This window comes from Oncorhynchus masou, chromosome 29 (assembly GCF_036934945.1).
Source record: "Oncorhynchus masou masou isolate Uvic2021 chromosome 29, UVic_Omas_1.1, whole genome shotgun sequence".
NCBI classification, from domain to species: Eukaryota; Metazoa; Chordata; class Actinopteri; order Salmoniformes; family Salmonidae; genus Oncorhynchus; species Oncorhynchus masou.
The window spans coordinates 1,377,108-1,394,011 of NC_088240.1; the positions used below are offsets into that span (position 1 = coordinate 1,377,108).

The 16,904-nt window shown below is 44.3% G+C and overlaps 1 protein-coding gene across 1 annotated transcript in view; it reads right to left on the reverse strand.

Annotated features, from left to right (window-relative positions):
* The window catches only part of LOC135521085 (neurexophilin-2-like), a 135,033-nt gene extending 126,965 nt beyond the window's left edge, over positions 1–8,068 (reverse strand). Inside the window, exon 1 of the mRNA XM_064947030.1 lies at positions 8,000–8,068. Coding sequence (XP_064803102.1) covers positions 8,000–8,044 — 45 coding nt within the window. The 5' untranslated portion in view covers positions 8,045–8,068. The remainder of the gene's footprint in view (positions 1–7,999) is intronic.
* Between the last annotated feature and the right edge of the window lie 8,836 nt (positions 8,069–16,904).

Genomic DNA, 16,904 nt, shown 5'->3' on the forward strand with positions numbered 1-16,904 from the left:
CCCAAGAAAGCTAAGGTAACTGAGCTAAACGACTACTGCATTTCCGTCATCATGAAGTGCTTTGAGAGACTAGTCAAGGACCATATCACCTCCACCCTACCTGACACCCTAGACCCACTCCAATTTGCTTACCGCCCAAATAGGTCCACAGACGATGCAATCTCAACCACACTGCACACTGCCCTAACCCATCTGGACAAGAGGAATACCTATGTGAGAATGCTGTTCATCGACTACAGCTCGGCATTAAACACCATAGTACCCTCCAAGCTCGTCATCAAGCTCGAGACCCTGGGTCTCGACCCCGCCCTGTGCAACTGGGTACTGGACTTCCTGATGGGCCGCCCCCAGGTGGTGAGGGTAGGTAACAACATCTCCTCCCCGCTGATCCTCAACACTGGGGCCCCACAAGGGTGCGTTCTGAACCCTCTCCTGTACTCCCTGTTCACCCACGACTGCGTGGCCACGCACGCCTCCAACTCAATCATCAAGTTTGCGGACGACACAACAGTGGTAGGCTTGATTACCAACAACGACGAGACGGCCTACAGGGAGGAGGTGAGGGCCCTCGGAGTGTGGTGTCAGGAAAATAACCTCACACTCAACGTCAACAAAACTAAGGATATGATTGTGGACTTCAGGAAACAGCAGAGGGAACACCCCCTATCCACATCGATGGAACAGTAGTGGAGAGGATAGCAAGTTTTAAGTTCCTCGGCATACACATCACAGACAAACTGAATTGGTCCACTCACACAGACAGCATCGTGAAGAAGGCGCAGCAGCGCCTCTTCAACCTCAGGAGGCTGAAGAAATTCGGCTTGTCACCAAAAGCACTCACAAACTTCTACAGATGCACAATCGAGAGCATCCTGGCGGGCTGTATCACCGCCTGGTACGGCAACTGCTCCGCCCTCAACCGTAAGGCGCTCCAGAGGGTAGTGAGGTCTGCACAACGCATCACCGGGGGCAAACTACCTGCCCTCCAGGACACCTACACCACCCGATGTTACAGGAAGGCCATAAAGATCATCAAGGACAACACCCACCCGAGCCACTGCCTGTTCACCCCGCTATCATCCAGAAGGCGAGGTCAGTACAGGTGCATCAAAGCTGGGACCGAGAGACTGAAAAACAGCTTCTATCTCAAGGCCATCAGACTGTTAAACAGCCACCACTAACATTGAGTGGCTGCTGCCAACATACTGACACTGACTCAACTCCAACAACTTTAATAATGGGAGTTGATGGGAAATGATGTAAATATATCACTAGCCACTTTAAACAATGCTACCTTATATAATGTTACTTACCCTACATTATTCATCTCATATGCATACGTATATACTGTACTCTATATCATCGACTGCGTCCTTATGTAATACATGTATCACTAGCCACTTTAACTATGCCACTTTGTTTACATACTGTACTCGATACCATCTACTGTATCTTGCCTATGCTGCTCTGTACCATCACTCATTCATATATCCTTATGTACATATTCTTTATCCCCTTACACTGTGTATAAGACAGTAGTTTAGGAATTGTTAGTTAGATTACTTGTTGGTTATTACTGCATTGTCGGAACTAGAAGCACAAGCATTTCGCTACACTCGCATTAACATCTGCTAAATAAATAATAAAGATTTGAGTCTAGTTCATTAAGAAGTCATTAAGAAGTCAATAGTAATCATCCGCGAGTCATTTAGGCTCGTAACTATTTATCATAAATCATGAAAGGATACAAACAGTGAATACAATACAATCTATAATCCCCATTATCAAAGTCAATCAGTTAGCAAACAATGACATTTCTCATTTCACTCTTTCAATTGACTTCATGTGTCCATATAATTAATTTCAATACACATGAACCATATCGATTGCATAATTGGCCTATGAGGATCCGTAGGGACGTAATCATTGACAATTCACATTACACAATATGTTTGAAGCGTGCGCTCCAAGCCGCGCTCCGCGGTGATAACTATAAACAATAACTGAATGGCCCACTCTGCCGATCGCCACAGATAATTCAGATGAAAGGTAAGAGTTGGTGGATTTACGTGGATTCATGGACGCACAGAACTTCTGGATCAGATGGAGTTAAGGAAGAGAAAGCAGCGAGATCAGGCGATGGCATTTTCCTCATTTTATGGAGTTGAGATCTGTCGGACATTTCCACCTGACCTAATTAAAGCGCCCCCGGCCCAGCTGAGTAAATGGCAATGAATTAAAGGATTATTCCACCAACTCCGTGGGCCTTTTCTACACCTACATTACCTGGCCATACAAACAACCCATAGATATACAAAAACCCTAGACAGGACAAAAAAAACACATACCCACCCTCGTCACACCCTGACCTGACCAAAATAATACATAAAACATAGATAACTAAGGTCAGGGCGTGACAGATTCTCTGGTTCGATGAAACCAAAATTGAACTCTTGGCCTGAATGCCAAGCGTCACGTCTGGAGGAAACACCCTACGGTGAAGCATGGTGGTGGCAACATCACGCGGTGGGGATTTTTTTCAGTGGCAGGGACTGGGATACTAGTCAGAATCGAGAGAAAGATGAATGGAGCAAAGTACAGAGAGATCCTTGATGAAAACCTACTCCAGAGTGTTCAGGACCTCAGACTGGGGCGAAGGTTCACCTTCCAACAGGACAATGACCCTAAGCACACAGCCATAACAACGCAGAAGTGGCTTGGGGACAAGTCTTTGAATATCCTTCATTGACCCAGCCAGAGCCTGGGCTTGAACCTGATCAAACATCTCTGGAGAGACCTGAAAATAGCTGTGCAGCGACGCTCCCCATCCAACCTGACAGAGCTTGAGATGATCTGCAGAGAAGAATGGGAGAAACTCCCAAAATGTTACATTTTTGATTTAACCTTTATTTATCTAGGCTACAAATTCTTATTTTACAATGGCGGCCAAACTCTTCCCTAACCCGGACAATGCTGGGCCAATTGTGCGCCGCCCTACGATCACTGCCTGTTGTGATGCAGCCCGGGATCAAACAAGGGTCTGTAGTAAAGCCTCTAGCACTGAGATGCAGTGCCTTAGACCGCTGCGCCACTCAGGAGCACCCCAAATACTGGTGTGCCAAGCTTGTAGCAAAATACCCAAGAACACTCAATGCTGTAATCACTGCCAAATGTTCTTCAACAAAGTACTGAGTAAAGGGCCCGAAAAAAAATAAAAAAATATATGTAATTATGGGGTATTGTGTGTAGATTGATGAGGGGAAAAAACAATTTCATACATTTTAGAATAAGGCTGTAACGTAACAAAATGTGGGAAAAGTCAAGGAGTCTGAATACTTTCTGAATGCACTGTATATACCGTAGGTATGGTACTGCATTGTATACGAACACAGATTCTAAATATTTATTCAGATATTTGAAACCTTGGGCTGCAGGATTATTTTCCTCCTGCAATGAAACAGGTCAAATTCAAATCCGACATCTGTACTGCTACTGTAAAGCAACATTTAAATACTAACAGTGAATAATGTGGAATTTTATTTCCTTAAATCTTCTGATCTATCTTTGGAGAGATTAAAGCGTCCTGCAGGGAAAACAGCATCGGGTCACAGAGGGCTTTACCCAGATTAAGATGAACAATCTCTGGTAAATACAGGAATAAATTCCCTGGATTTACACAGATTTATCTTCAAATCATATATTCCAGAAGAGAAGATGAACTGTAAGGTTCAGAAAGCCCTTTTGGTCAAAGATTATTATTATTTGAGCAGGCTCTGTTGTGTGTCAGTCAGTTGTTGTGATGCGTGTCTCTCAGTATTATAAAATAACACAAACACTTGACTTTCATCTGAACAGGCCGATCATTAAGGATTACATCCAAGGGTTAAAACTTGTTCAAATCCATTAAATTAAAATAATTGTATGAATTACTATTTGTGTCATCCATACATGTCTTTAGAAGAGGGTTAACAGCCACACTGCATCCTAACTCGTTAGTGTTGCTGGGATATAGTGCCCCAGAATCAACCTGAAAATAACTCATCCATGCATCTGCAGTGCAACCCACAAAGAGCTGGTAATATGCAATGTCAATTTTAACCATAGAATGTTGAAGCATCTAGACCCATTCACACTGAAGCTGTTCTGAGACATGACCCATTAACACTGAAGCTGTTCTGAGACATGACCCATTAACACTGAAGCTGTTCTGAGACATGACCCATTCACACTGAAGCTGTTCTGAGACATGACCCATTAACACTGAAGCTGTTCTGAGACATGACCCATTAACACTGAAGCTGTTCTGAGACATGACCCATTCACACTGAAGCTGTTCTGAGACATGACCCATTCACACTGAAGCTGTTCTGAGACATGACCCATTCACACTGAAGCTGTTCTGAGACATGACCCATTAACACTGAAGCTGTTCTGAGACATGACCCATTCACACTGAAGCTGTTCTGAGACATGACCCATTCACACTGAAGCTGTTCTGAGACATGACCCATTAACACTGAAGCTGTTCTGAGACATGACCCATTCACACTGAAGCTGTTCTGAGACATGACCCATTCACACTGAAGCTGTTCTGAGACATGACCCATTCACAATGAAGCTGTTCTGAGACATGACCCATTAACACTGAAGCTGTTCTGAGACATGACCCATTCACACTGAAGCTGTTCTGAGACATGACCCATTAACACTGAAGCTGTTCTGAGACATGACCCATTAACACTGAAGCTGTTCTGAGACATGACCCATTAACACTGAAGCTGTTCTGAGACATGACCCATTAACACTGAAGCTGTTCTGAGACATGACCCATTCACACTGAAGCTGTTCTGAGACATGACCCATTAACACTGAAGCTGTTCTGAGACATGACCCATTCACACTGAAGCTGTTCTGAGACATGACCCATTCACACTGAAGCTGTTCTGAGACATGTAATAGGACTTGACACAATGTGGGCTAAAGGAAATCACTCATATTACGTTACTGGTTTACACTTTTTTGCTGTCATTAATTCAGAGATAAAAACAGAACCACTTCATACCTCTAAAAAACACAGCAAATTTAGAAATATGTAGGAATCATATGTAGGAATCATTTCAGTCGGACATAAAAAGGCCTGAAAACAAACTAGGATTGGATTGTGAATTCTATGGCATACAGTATGAGTAAATGAGAGTACATGTATCACAGTGATATGATTTGTCATGTTGTACTATTACTGTATGTGGAGAGATGCTCTGACGAAGGTCGCCTGACCAAAAGCTCAGCTACAATTAAATACATTCATCTGACTGGAAGTGTGTGGTGACTTTTTCCTATTTCTCCAGTTTTGCATTTTGCTTCCAGCACCTTCACTAATTAGCCCTGGGTGTTCTGTAGATTCTTACTATTATCACATTGTACTGTAAAATTAACATTAATAACTAATGAACTCGGAATATCATTTGCTAACAAGCACCAGCATATTGTGATAATTCCTCTGTAAATCATACCGTATGGATGGGACGCTTTGCGATGAGTAGCAATAGAAAACTCTACTAGATGGGGAATATAGAGGTTCTAATAGAGAACTCTACTAGATGGAGAATATAGAGGTTCTAATAGAGAACTCTAATAGATGGAGAATATAGAGGTTCTAATAGAGAACTCTACCTGATGGAGAATATAGATGTTCTAATAGAGAACTCTAATAGATGGAGAATATAGAGGTTCTAATAGAGAACTCTGCAAGATGAAGAATATAGAGGTTCTAATAGAGAACTCTACCTGATGGAGAATATAGAGGATTTAATAGAGAAATATAATAGATGGAGAATATAGAGGTTCTAATAGAGAACTCTACTAGATGGAGAATATAGAGGTTCTAATAGAGAACTCTAATAGATGGAGAATATAGAGGTTCTAATAGAGAACTCTACTAGATGGAGAATATAGATGTTCTAATAGAGAACTCTAATAGATGGAGAATATAGAGGTTCTAATAGAGAACTCTGCAAGATGAAGAATATAGAGGTTCTAATAGAGAACTCTACCTGATGGAGAATATAGAGGTTCGACTAGAAAACTCTAATAGATAGAGAATATAGAGGTTCTAATAGAGAACTCTAATAGATGGAGAATATAGAGGTTCTAATAGAGAACTCTACTAGATGGAGAATATAGAGGTTCTAATAGAGAACTCTAATAGATGGAGAATATAGAGGTTCTTATAGAGAACTCTACAAGATGAATAATATAGAGGTTCTAATAGAGAACTCTACTAGATGGAGAATATAGAGGTTCTAATAGAGAACTCTAATAGATGGAGAATATAGAGGTTTTAATAGAGAACTCTAATAGATGGAGAATATAGAGGTTCTAATAGAAACTCTAATAGATGGAGAATATAGAGGTTCTAATAGAGAACTCTACTAGATGGAGAATATAGAGGTTCTAATAGAGAACTCTACTAGATGGAGAATATAGAGGTTCTAATAGAAAACTCTAATATTTGGAGAATATAGAGGTTCTTATAGAGAACTCTACAAGATGAAGAATATAGAGGTTCTAATAGAGAACTCTACCTGATGGAAAATATAGAGGTTTTAATAGAGAACTATAATAGATGGAGAATATAGAGGTTCTAATAGAGAACTCTACTAGATGGAGAATATAGAGGTTCTAATAGAGCACTCTAATAGATGGAGAATATAGAGGTTCTAATAGAGAACTCTACTAGATGGAGAATATAGAGGTTCTAATAGAGAACTCTACCTGATGGAGAATATAGAGGTTCTAATAGAGAACTCTACAAGATGAAGAATATAGAGGTTCTAATAGAGAACTCTACCTGATGGAGAATATAGAGGTTCGAATAGAAAACTCTAATAGATAGAGAATATAGAGGTTCTAATAGAGAACTCTAATAGATGGAGAATATAGAGGTTCTAATAGAGAACTCTACTAGATGAAGAATATAGAGGTTCTAATAGAGAACTCTAATAGATGGAGAATATAGAGGTTTTAATAGAGAACTCTAATAGATGGAGAATATAGAGGTTCTAATAGAAAACTCTAATAGATGGAGAATATAGAGGTTCTAATAGAGAACTCTACTAGATGGAGAATATAGAGGTTCTAATAGAGAACTCTAATAGATGGAGAATATAGAGGTTCTAATAGAGAACTCTACCTGATGGAGAATATAGAGGTTTTATTAGAGAACTCTACCTGATGGAGAATATAGAGGTTTTAATAGGGAACTCTAATAGATGGAGAATATAGAGGTTCTAATAGAGAACTCTACTAGATGGAGAATATAGAGGTTCTAATAGAGAACTCTACTAGATGGAGAGTATAGAGGTTCTAATAGAGAACTTTAATAGATGGAGAATATAGAGCTTCTAATAGAGAACTCGAATAGATGGAGAGTATAGAGGTTCTAATAGAGAACTTTAATAGATGGAGAATATAGAGTTTGTATTATATAATTTCAGCGATTTAGAAATAATGACATAGTTATTATAATTTGTTGTATTAAATAGATTTATACTGTAAACTATAATTATCATTACTGTTATCATTACTATCAACACAGTGACAATGGAGCCCAATCTTCAACTCTTTCTGTATTTTATTTATTTCAACTAATTTCTGTAAAGTAAAATGTATACATTGAATACAGACTTTTTTGTAGGTGGCTTGCAAATATCAAAGGACAATATTACCACATTTAACTTGCTATTAATACAGTAATATTAAACTAAACTATTATTATCTGACAATCTATGTACATATTTGCCATGATTTACAAAGTATATATTAAAGCGCAACCAGATCCTTACTGAGCCTATATGACCTTGTAATGACATTTTACCATGTCATATCTTGGATATGAATACACTGAATTAACAAAATAATGTCATTGTGCATTTTCCACTGTAGGCTATTCCTAACACCTGCAGAGAGAAAGTAGTTTACTAAACATGAAATCACTCACCTGATGTAGGAGGAAAATGACCAGGAGTGATCTTGGTGTTCTCATGTTTGATACGTTGATTTAGGAGGAATGAAGATTAAATCCACTTTGGAACGTTTTGGGACAAGAGGACGCACGTGCAGATGTCATTGCGGTGATCGGCTGTGACAGAATAAAAACACCATAAACATATTTTATAGATACTGTAGCCTACTAATATTAATATTTATGTACACACGACACGTATCAAATGCATCACCATGTTACTGTCCGTCATAGAAAGAATAGCAGTCAAGCCCAAACCTTCCACTAAAGTCGTTATTTCGTTCCTTAAAATGCGTTTAGAGTAGGCTACATAACCTCACAAAACTATGGATGAATAAGCTACATGCATTACGAATCACATTCAAATCCACCTGAACTTTTTCCCCCAAACGCAATACCTTCGTTGTTACGGGATAGACCATGAATCCATGCAATTCAGGAGAGCAGTCCGCCCAGGTTCCAGACCGCTGACGACGTCGCAACTGGTTTCACTGTTCCGAAGCAGAAACCTATTTTTTATTGGGGAAAACCTACCGCTTCTACCAGAGAATTGTGTTCAAATTATTTTCCACTGACTGCATTCGGTGTCTTGATTGAGACAAAACTTAATCTTCCGGTGAGTCCAGCCTTAAAGCCTATTTCCCATCTGTGTGCTCATTTTTTATTTTCTTATTTACTTTTTCCCGAGCAGCAATTTCATAAAGCGATTACACACATTGTCTTGGTTAAATTATGTTTTGCAACATAGCATGCACTATGTTGTGTCAGCGAAGGCTGTAGAGTAGAGTCTACTACTGTAGTGTGCGGTGCGGAGTATCCTCTCAGTAGTTGAGAGTTTGTCTCAATGCGCATCAACCACCCCACGTTCAGAGATTCCGCTCCTCTGTCTGGGCACATAGAGAGACTTTCCTTTGAAGTCTACCTAGGGGAGCAGGGTGCTGGTGAGGAGCTGAGTTGGAGTTAGAGTGTCGACCAAGGAAGTACGAGGGGGGGGTGAGGAGCTGGGTTAAGGTTAGAGGGTCTACCTAGGAGGAACGGGAGAGCTGGGTTAGGGTTAGAGGGTCAACCTAGGAGGAACAGGGAGGGAGGTGGGGGTGAGGAGCTGGGTTAGGGTTAGAGGGTCAACCTAGGAGGAACAGGGAGGAGGTGGGGGTGAGGAGCTGGGTTAGGAGGGTGTACCTAGGAGGAACATGGAGGGGGTGAGGAGCTGGGTTAGGGTTAGAGGGTCTACCTAGGCAGGAACGGGGGGGGGGGGCTGGGTTAGGGTTAGAGGGTCTACCTAGGAGGAACAGCATGTCAACTTATTAACCCATGACATGCTTGTTTTCTTCTCACTGACTTTCAGTTGCTGCATGTCTGGCTCTTGGGTTCTGTTTTCAAGTGATGTGTTTTCATGTGAAGTGTTCTATCTAACTAAAGACGTGTTACTGTTAAGAAGGTCATATTTTAACAGAAAGATTTGAAATATGTCCATATTCATGAGCTGTAGCTGCTATTAAGTAGTTCGGATAATATTCTCACATAGACCACTTCTCAGGGTTTATTCTGAAATAGTTTTCATATTGATTTGAATTAAATGTCATCATTAAATGTATGGTTTCAACATTGTTACAGTTAGCCTGCCAGCCCACTCACCCTGCCTTAGACCATTACATTGTAGGTCCATGCAATTTTTTACACAGCAGAGTTGTTGGACTTGGACCGTGGTCAGGCGGTGTATGTTTTACATATTGTCAGACACAATGACTGTTTTATTTAAACCATTGAGATATAGCTCTGAATAAACTGCATCATCAAACTAGATATGAGTGTGTCTTCAGCACCACCACGAGGTTGAATAAAACCCTTTCTCATATCTTATTATATACCACCCCACCACTAGAGGGCATAGAAAGCTCTCATACTGCCTGGTGTTGGGGATGAGAGATGAAGGGAGAGGAGAGGAGGAATTTAATTACCATCATGACTGGAAAAAGAAGGAAAGTGATATAAAACTACAGATTTCCTGTGAATATGTCTGGATGGTGTCTGGGACCGGGGTTGTTGAATATGTCTGGATGGTGTCTGGGACCGGGGTTGTTGAATATGTCTGGATGGTGTCTGGGACCCGGGGTTGTTGAATATGTCTGGATGGTGTCTGGGACCGGGGTTGTTGAATATGTCTGGATGGTGTCTGGGACCGGGGTTGTTGAATATGTCTGGATGGTGTCTGGGACCTGGGTTGTTGAATATGTCTGGATGGTGTCTGGGACCGGGGTTGTTGAATATGTCTGGATGGTGTCTGGGACCGGGATTGTTGAATATGTCTGGATGGTGTCTGGGACCTGGGTTGTTGAATATGTCTGGATGGTGTCTGGGACCGGGGTTGTTGAATATGTCTGGATGGTGTCTGGGACCTGGGTTGTTGAATATGTCTGGATGGTGTCTGGGACCTGGGTTGTTGAATATGTCTGGATGGTGTCTGGGACCGGGGTTGTTGAATATGTCTGGATGGTGTCTGGGACCTGGGTTGTTGAATATGTCTGGATGGTGTCTGGGACCTGGGTTGTTGAATATGTCTGGATGGTGTCTGGGACCTGGGTTGTTGAATATGTCTGGATGGTGTCTGGGACCGGGGTTGTTGAATATGTCTGGATGGTGTCTGGGACCGGGGGTTGTTGAATATGTCTGGATGGTGTCTGGGACCGGGGTTGTTGAATATGTCTGGATGGTGTCTGGGACCGGGGTTGTTGAATATGTCTGGATGGTGTCTGGGACCGGGGTTGTTGAATATGTCTGGATGGTGTCTGGGACCGGGGTTGTTGAATATGTCTGGATGGTGTCTGGGACCTGGGTTGTTGAATATGTCTGGATGGTTTCTGGGACCTGGGTTGTTGAATATGTCTGGATGGTGTCTGGGACCTGGGTTGTTGAATATGTTTGGATGGTGTCTGGGCCCGGGTTTGTTGAATATGTCTGGATGTTGTCTGGGACCTGGGTTGTTGAATATGTCTGGATGGTATCCGTCGGTTCCATCCCCCAGCACCGCCGCTCCAGTGCCCATGGAGCTGGGAGGTGCTGTGTGTAGGGAGACTGGAGGAGGTCCCGGCTCGTGCACCATCTGTGGCCGCAGAGGTCACACTGCCGGTCGGTGCCAGGTTGGTTCCTTTGGGGATCGAGGCAGCAGCCAGGGCACTCTGGCGTCATCCCAGGTGAGCCGGCACCCTTCTCACCCAGAGCCCTCTGTTGCTCACATGTTTTTGTATGTTACTTTTCCTGAGTTTTCCCCTCATTCCCAGCATAAGGAGCTCGTTGATTAGGGCACAGCTGGGAATTTTATAGACAGATTAGTTTAGGGATCCCCATTGTTCCTGTGGCTGTGCCTTTCCCCGTAAACGCCTTCTGGGCATGGTGACGCACGTGGTCACAAGGAGAGAATCAGTCTCTTCCTCATCTAATCTCCTGCGTTTCCCGTGGTGCTAGGCCTACCCTGGTTAGCTTGTCATGACCCCAACGTTTCTTGGCAACGGAGGGCTCTCACGGGGTGGTCGCGAGAGTGCTCGGGGAGGTGTTTAAGTGTTTCCGTTGGTGCTACCACGGTGGAAAGTCTAGACCAGGTCTCCACCGTGTGCATTCCCCCTGAATATGCCGATTTGGCTCTCCTTCTCCAAAAAGAATGCGACTCAATTACCACCCCATCGACGGGGTGATTGTGTGATAAATATCCCGGTAGATGCTGCACTTCCCAGGAGTCACGTGTATCCCCTCTCACAGGCAGAGACAGCGGCTATGGAAACATATGCCTCCAAATCCCTGCGTCAATGGTACATTCGGTCCTCCACTTCACCCACCTCCTCTAGTTTCTTTTTTTGTGGAGAAGAAGGAGGGAGGTCTACACGCGTGTATTGACTACCGAGGCCTAAATCAGATCACGGTGAGGTACAGTTACCCGCTACCTCTTATCGCCACAGCGATTGAGTCAATACACGGGGCGCACTTCTTCACCAAACTTGATCTCAGGAGTGCTTACAACCTGGTGCGTATCCGGGAGGGAGACGAGTGGATGACGGTGTTCAGTACCGTCTCAGGGCATTATGAGTACCTTGCCATGCCGTACGGGTTGATGAATGCTCCATCAGTCTTCCAATCTTTTGTAGACGAGATTTTCAGAGACCTGCACGGCAGGTTGTAGTGGTGTATATTAATGACTTTCTGATATACTCCGCTACACGCACCGAGCATGTGTCCCTGGTGCGTAGGGTGCTTGGTCAACTGTTGGAGCATGACCTGTACGTCAAGGCTGAGAAATGCCTGTTCTGCCAGCAGTCTGTCTCCTTCCTAGGGTATCGCATTTCATCTCAGGGGTGGAGATGGAGAGTGACCGCATTTCAGCCGTGTGTAATTGGCCGACTCCCACCATGGTAAAGGAAGTGCAGCGGTTCGTAGGGTTTGCCAATTACTACCGGAGGTTTATCCGGGGTTTTGGTCAGGTAATGGCTCCCATTACCTCACCGCTGAAGGGGGGCCCGGTACTTTTACAGTGGTCGGCTGAGGCGGACAGGGCTTTTGGTCACCTGAGGGCTCTGTTTACCTCGGATAGGAGCTGTTCTCACTCAGCACTCGGGCACGCCACCGAAGCTCCGCCCCTGTGCCTTCTTCTCGAATAAGCTCAGCCCGGCGAAACTATGACTTGGGGGACCGGGAGCTGTTGGCTGTCGTCAAGGCTCTGAAGGCGTGGAGACATTGGCTTGAGGGGGCTAAACACCCTTTTCTCATCCGGACTGACCACCGCAATCTGGAGTACATCCGGGCAGGGAGGAGACTGAACCCTCGCCAGGCAAGGGGGGCCATGTTTTTCACCCATTTTGTTTTCTCCCTTTCTTACAGACCAGGTTCCCAAAACATGAAGGCAGACGCACTGCCCGACTGTATGACACAGAGGAGCGGTCCATGGATCCCACTCCCATACTCCCGGCCTCCTGCCTGGTGGCGCTGGTAGTGTGGGAGCTGGACGTGGACATTGAGCAGGCGTTACGTGCAGAGCCCGCTCTCCTCCAGTGTCCCGCTGGGCGTCTGTACATTCCATCTGCTGTCCGTGACCAGTTGATCTATTGGGCCCACACGTCACCCTCCTCTGGCCATCCTGGGATCGGTCGGACGGTGCGCTGTTTGGTTGGGAAGTACTGGTGGCCTACCTTTGCCAAGGACGTGAAGGTTTATGTTTCCTTCTGCTCGGTGTGCGCTCAGTGTAAGGCTCCTAGGCACCTACCCAGAGGGAAGCTACACCCCATGCCCGTTCCACAGCGGCCTTGGTCGCACCTGTCGGTGGATTTTCTTACCGATCTCCCCTTCACAGGGAAACACCACGATCCTGGTCATTGCAGATCGGTTCTCTAAGCCCGGTCTCCCTACGACACTACAGACTGCGGAGGCCTTGTTTACGCACGTCTTCCGGCACCTTGGGATGCCTGAGGATATAGTGTCTGATCGAGGTCCCCAGTTCACTTCGAGGGTCTGGAAGGTGTTCATGGAACATCTAGGCGTCTCGATCAGCCTTACCCCTGGGTTTCATCCCAAGAGTAATTGGCAGGTGGAGAGAAAGTGAACCAGGATGTGGGCAGGTTTCTGCGGTCTTATTGCCAGGACAGGCCGGGGGAGTGGGCGGCGTTCATGCCCTGGGCCGAGATGGCTCAGAACTCGCTCCACCACTCCTCCACTAACCTCTCCCCCTTCCAGTGTGTACTGGGATACCAGCCGGTTCTGGTGCCTTGGCATCAGAGTCAGTTCGAGGCTCCTGCGGTGGATGACTGGTTCAGGCGCACGGAACAGATATGGGACGCCGCCCATGTTCACATCAAGCGGGCAGTGCTGCGCCAGAAAGCCAGCGCAGACCGTCACCGCAGTGAAGCCCCGGTGTTTGCATCGGGGGACCGGGTCTGTCTCTTGATCCGGAACCTGCCCCTGCGCCTGCCCTACCGGAAGCTGGGCCCGCGGTTTGTGGGGCCTTTTAAAGTCCTGAGGAGAGTGAATGAGGTTTGTTATAGGTTACAGCTTCCCTCTGATTACCGTATTAACTTCACTAGGGTAGGGGGTCAGCATTCGGAATTTTGGATGAAAAGCGTGCCCAAATTAAAATGCCTGCTACTCAGGCCTATAAGTTAGGGTATGCATATAATTAGTCGTTTTAGTTATAAAACACTCTAAAGTTTCCAAAACTGTTAAAATTATGTCTGTGAGTATAACAGAACTGATATGGCAGGCGAACGCCCGTGGAAAATCCAACCAGGAAGTACTATTATTTTTGAAAGGCTGTTTTTCCAGTGAAGCCTATCCACCATACAAAGACTTAAGACCAAGATCACGATCTCTATGGCTTCCTCAACATGTGACCAGTCTTTAGGCATTGTTTCAGGCTTTTACTCTGACAAATGAGGGAGATACACCACTTTCAGTGAGAGGACAGTGGAAATTTCCATCCATGAACCAAGCATGTGATCGGGAGCGCACATTTCTTGTTTACCTTTTCCATTGACGAAGCTTTTGTCCGGTTTAAATATGATTGATTATTCATGACAAAAACAACCTGAGGATTGATTAACATTGTTCAACATGTTTCTACTATCTTTTATTGTACTTTTTTTAAGTTTTTGAGAGCGCGCATTGTGCCTTTGTATTCCTGAACAAAACGCACCGACCAACAAAAGGAGGTATTTGGACATAAAGATGAACTTTATCGAACAAAACAAACATTTGTTGTCTAAAATGGAGACCTGGGACTGCCACCAGATGAATATCATCAAAGGTAAGTGATTAATTGGTAATGCTATTTCTGACTTTTGTGATACTCTCCTTGGTTGGAAAAGGACTGTATGGGTTTCTGTGGCTAGGAGCTGACCTAACATAATCGCAAAGTGTGCTTTCGCTGTAAAGCCTTTGAAATCTGACACAGCGGTTGCATTAAGGAGAAGTTTATCTGTATTCGTATGTTTAACACTTGTATCTTTTATCAATGTTTATGATGCGTATTTCTGTTATTTGATGTGGCTGGATGTTTGTTTGAGACAATGCATTTCTGAACACAACACACCAATTTCAAATGAAGTTTTTGGACATAAAGATGAACTTTATTGAACAAAACACACATTTATTATGTAACATGAAGTTCTGTGAGTGCCATCTGGTGAAGATCATCAAAGGTTAGTGATTCATTTAATCACTATTTCTGACTTTGTGAGCCCTCTCCTTGGCTGGAAAATGGCTGTATGGTTTTCTGTGACTAGGTGCTGACCTAACATAATCGTTTGGTGTACTTTCGCCGTAAAGCCTATTTGAAATCGGACACTATGGCTGGATTTACAAGAAGTTTATCTTTAAAATGGTGTAAAATACTTGTATGTTTGAGGAATTTTAATTATGGGATTTCTGTTGTTTTGAATTTGGCGCCCTGCAATTTCACTGACTGTTGTCGAGGTGGGACGCTAGCGCCGTGGCTCCAGGAGTCTGAGGTGCGGGAGATTCCTCTGCCCCCTCTGGACATCGAGGGGGCCCCGGGGTACTCCGTTCGCGCTATACTGGATTCGAGGCGTCGGGTGAGGGGCCTTCAGTATTTCGTGGAGTGGGAGGGGTACGGTCCATAGGAGAGATGCTGGGTTCCAGTGGAGGATGTGTTGGACCCTTCAATGCTGCAGGAATTCCACCGTCTCTGTCCGGATCGCCCTGCACCTCGTCCTCCGGGTCATCCCCGAGGCCGACGTCGGCGCGCGGGGTACTGTCACGACTTCCACCGATGTCGGGTCCTCTCCTTGTTCGGGCAGCGCTATGCGGTCTGCGTCACCGGTCTTCTAGCCATCGTCGATCCACTTTTCATTTTCCATTTGCTTTGTCTTGTTTTTCCACACATCTGGTTTCAATCCCCTCATTTACTTGTTGTGTATTTAACCCTCTGTTCCCCCCATGTGTTTGTATGGGATTGCTTATTTTAGTGCTTGTGCACGTTCCCCGTGTGGGTTATTTTTGTGCCCATTTATCTTGTTGTTCTGGATGCCGTTGGTTTTACCTAATAAATCAAATCAAATTTATTTATATAGCCCTTCTTACATCAGCTGATCAAAGTGCTGAAAAATGCTGTTGAAAATCGACCAACCCCAGATTTCCTACTTCCTGGTTGGATTTTTTCTCAGGTTTTTGCCTGCCATATGAGTTCTGTTATACTCACATACATCATTCAAACAGTTTTAGAAACTTCAGAGTGTTTTTCTATCCAAACATACTAATAATATGCATATATTAGCAACTGGGACTGAGGAACAGGCAGTTTACTTTTGGCACCTTTATTCATCCAAGCGACTCAATACTGCCGCCAGCCATAAGAAGTTATTAAAATAACATTAAATTATCATCAGAAATACAGTGTAGTTAATTATTATTTATTACAAAAACACAAAGAAGCGGTAACATTGAAGTATCAGAACATGAAGGAAAAACAATACAAGACACTATCAAACATGTATCAGTCTGTCCGCAACAGAGCCATCCTAGGAACGCGAAGCGAGGCAGCCATCTCTGTCGGCGCCCAGACAAATATCTGCGTGGCCACGATTGCGTGGCCACGCACGCCTCCAACTCAATCATCAAGTTTGCGGACGACACAACAGTGGTAGGCTTGATTACCAACAACGACGAGACGGCCTACAAGGAGGAGGTGAGGGCCCTCGGAGTGTGGTGTCAGGAAAATAACCTAACACTCAACGTCAACAAAACTAAGGAGATGATTGTGGACTTCAGGAAACAGCAGAGGGAACAACCCCCTATCCACATCGATGGAACAGTAGTGGAGAGGGTAGTAAGTTTTAAGTTCCTCGGCATACACATCACAGACAACCTGAATTGGTCCACCCACACA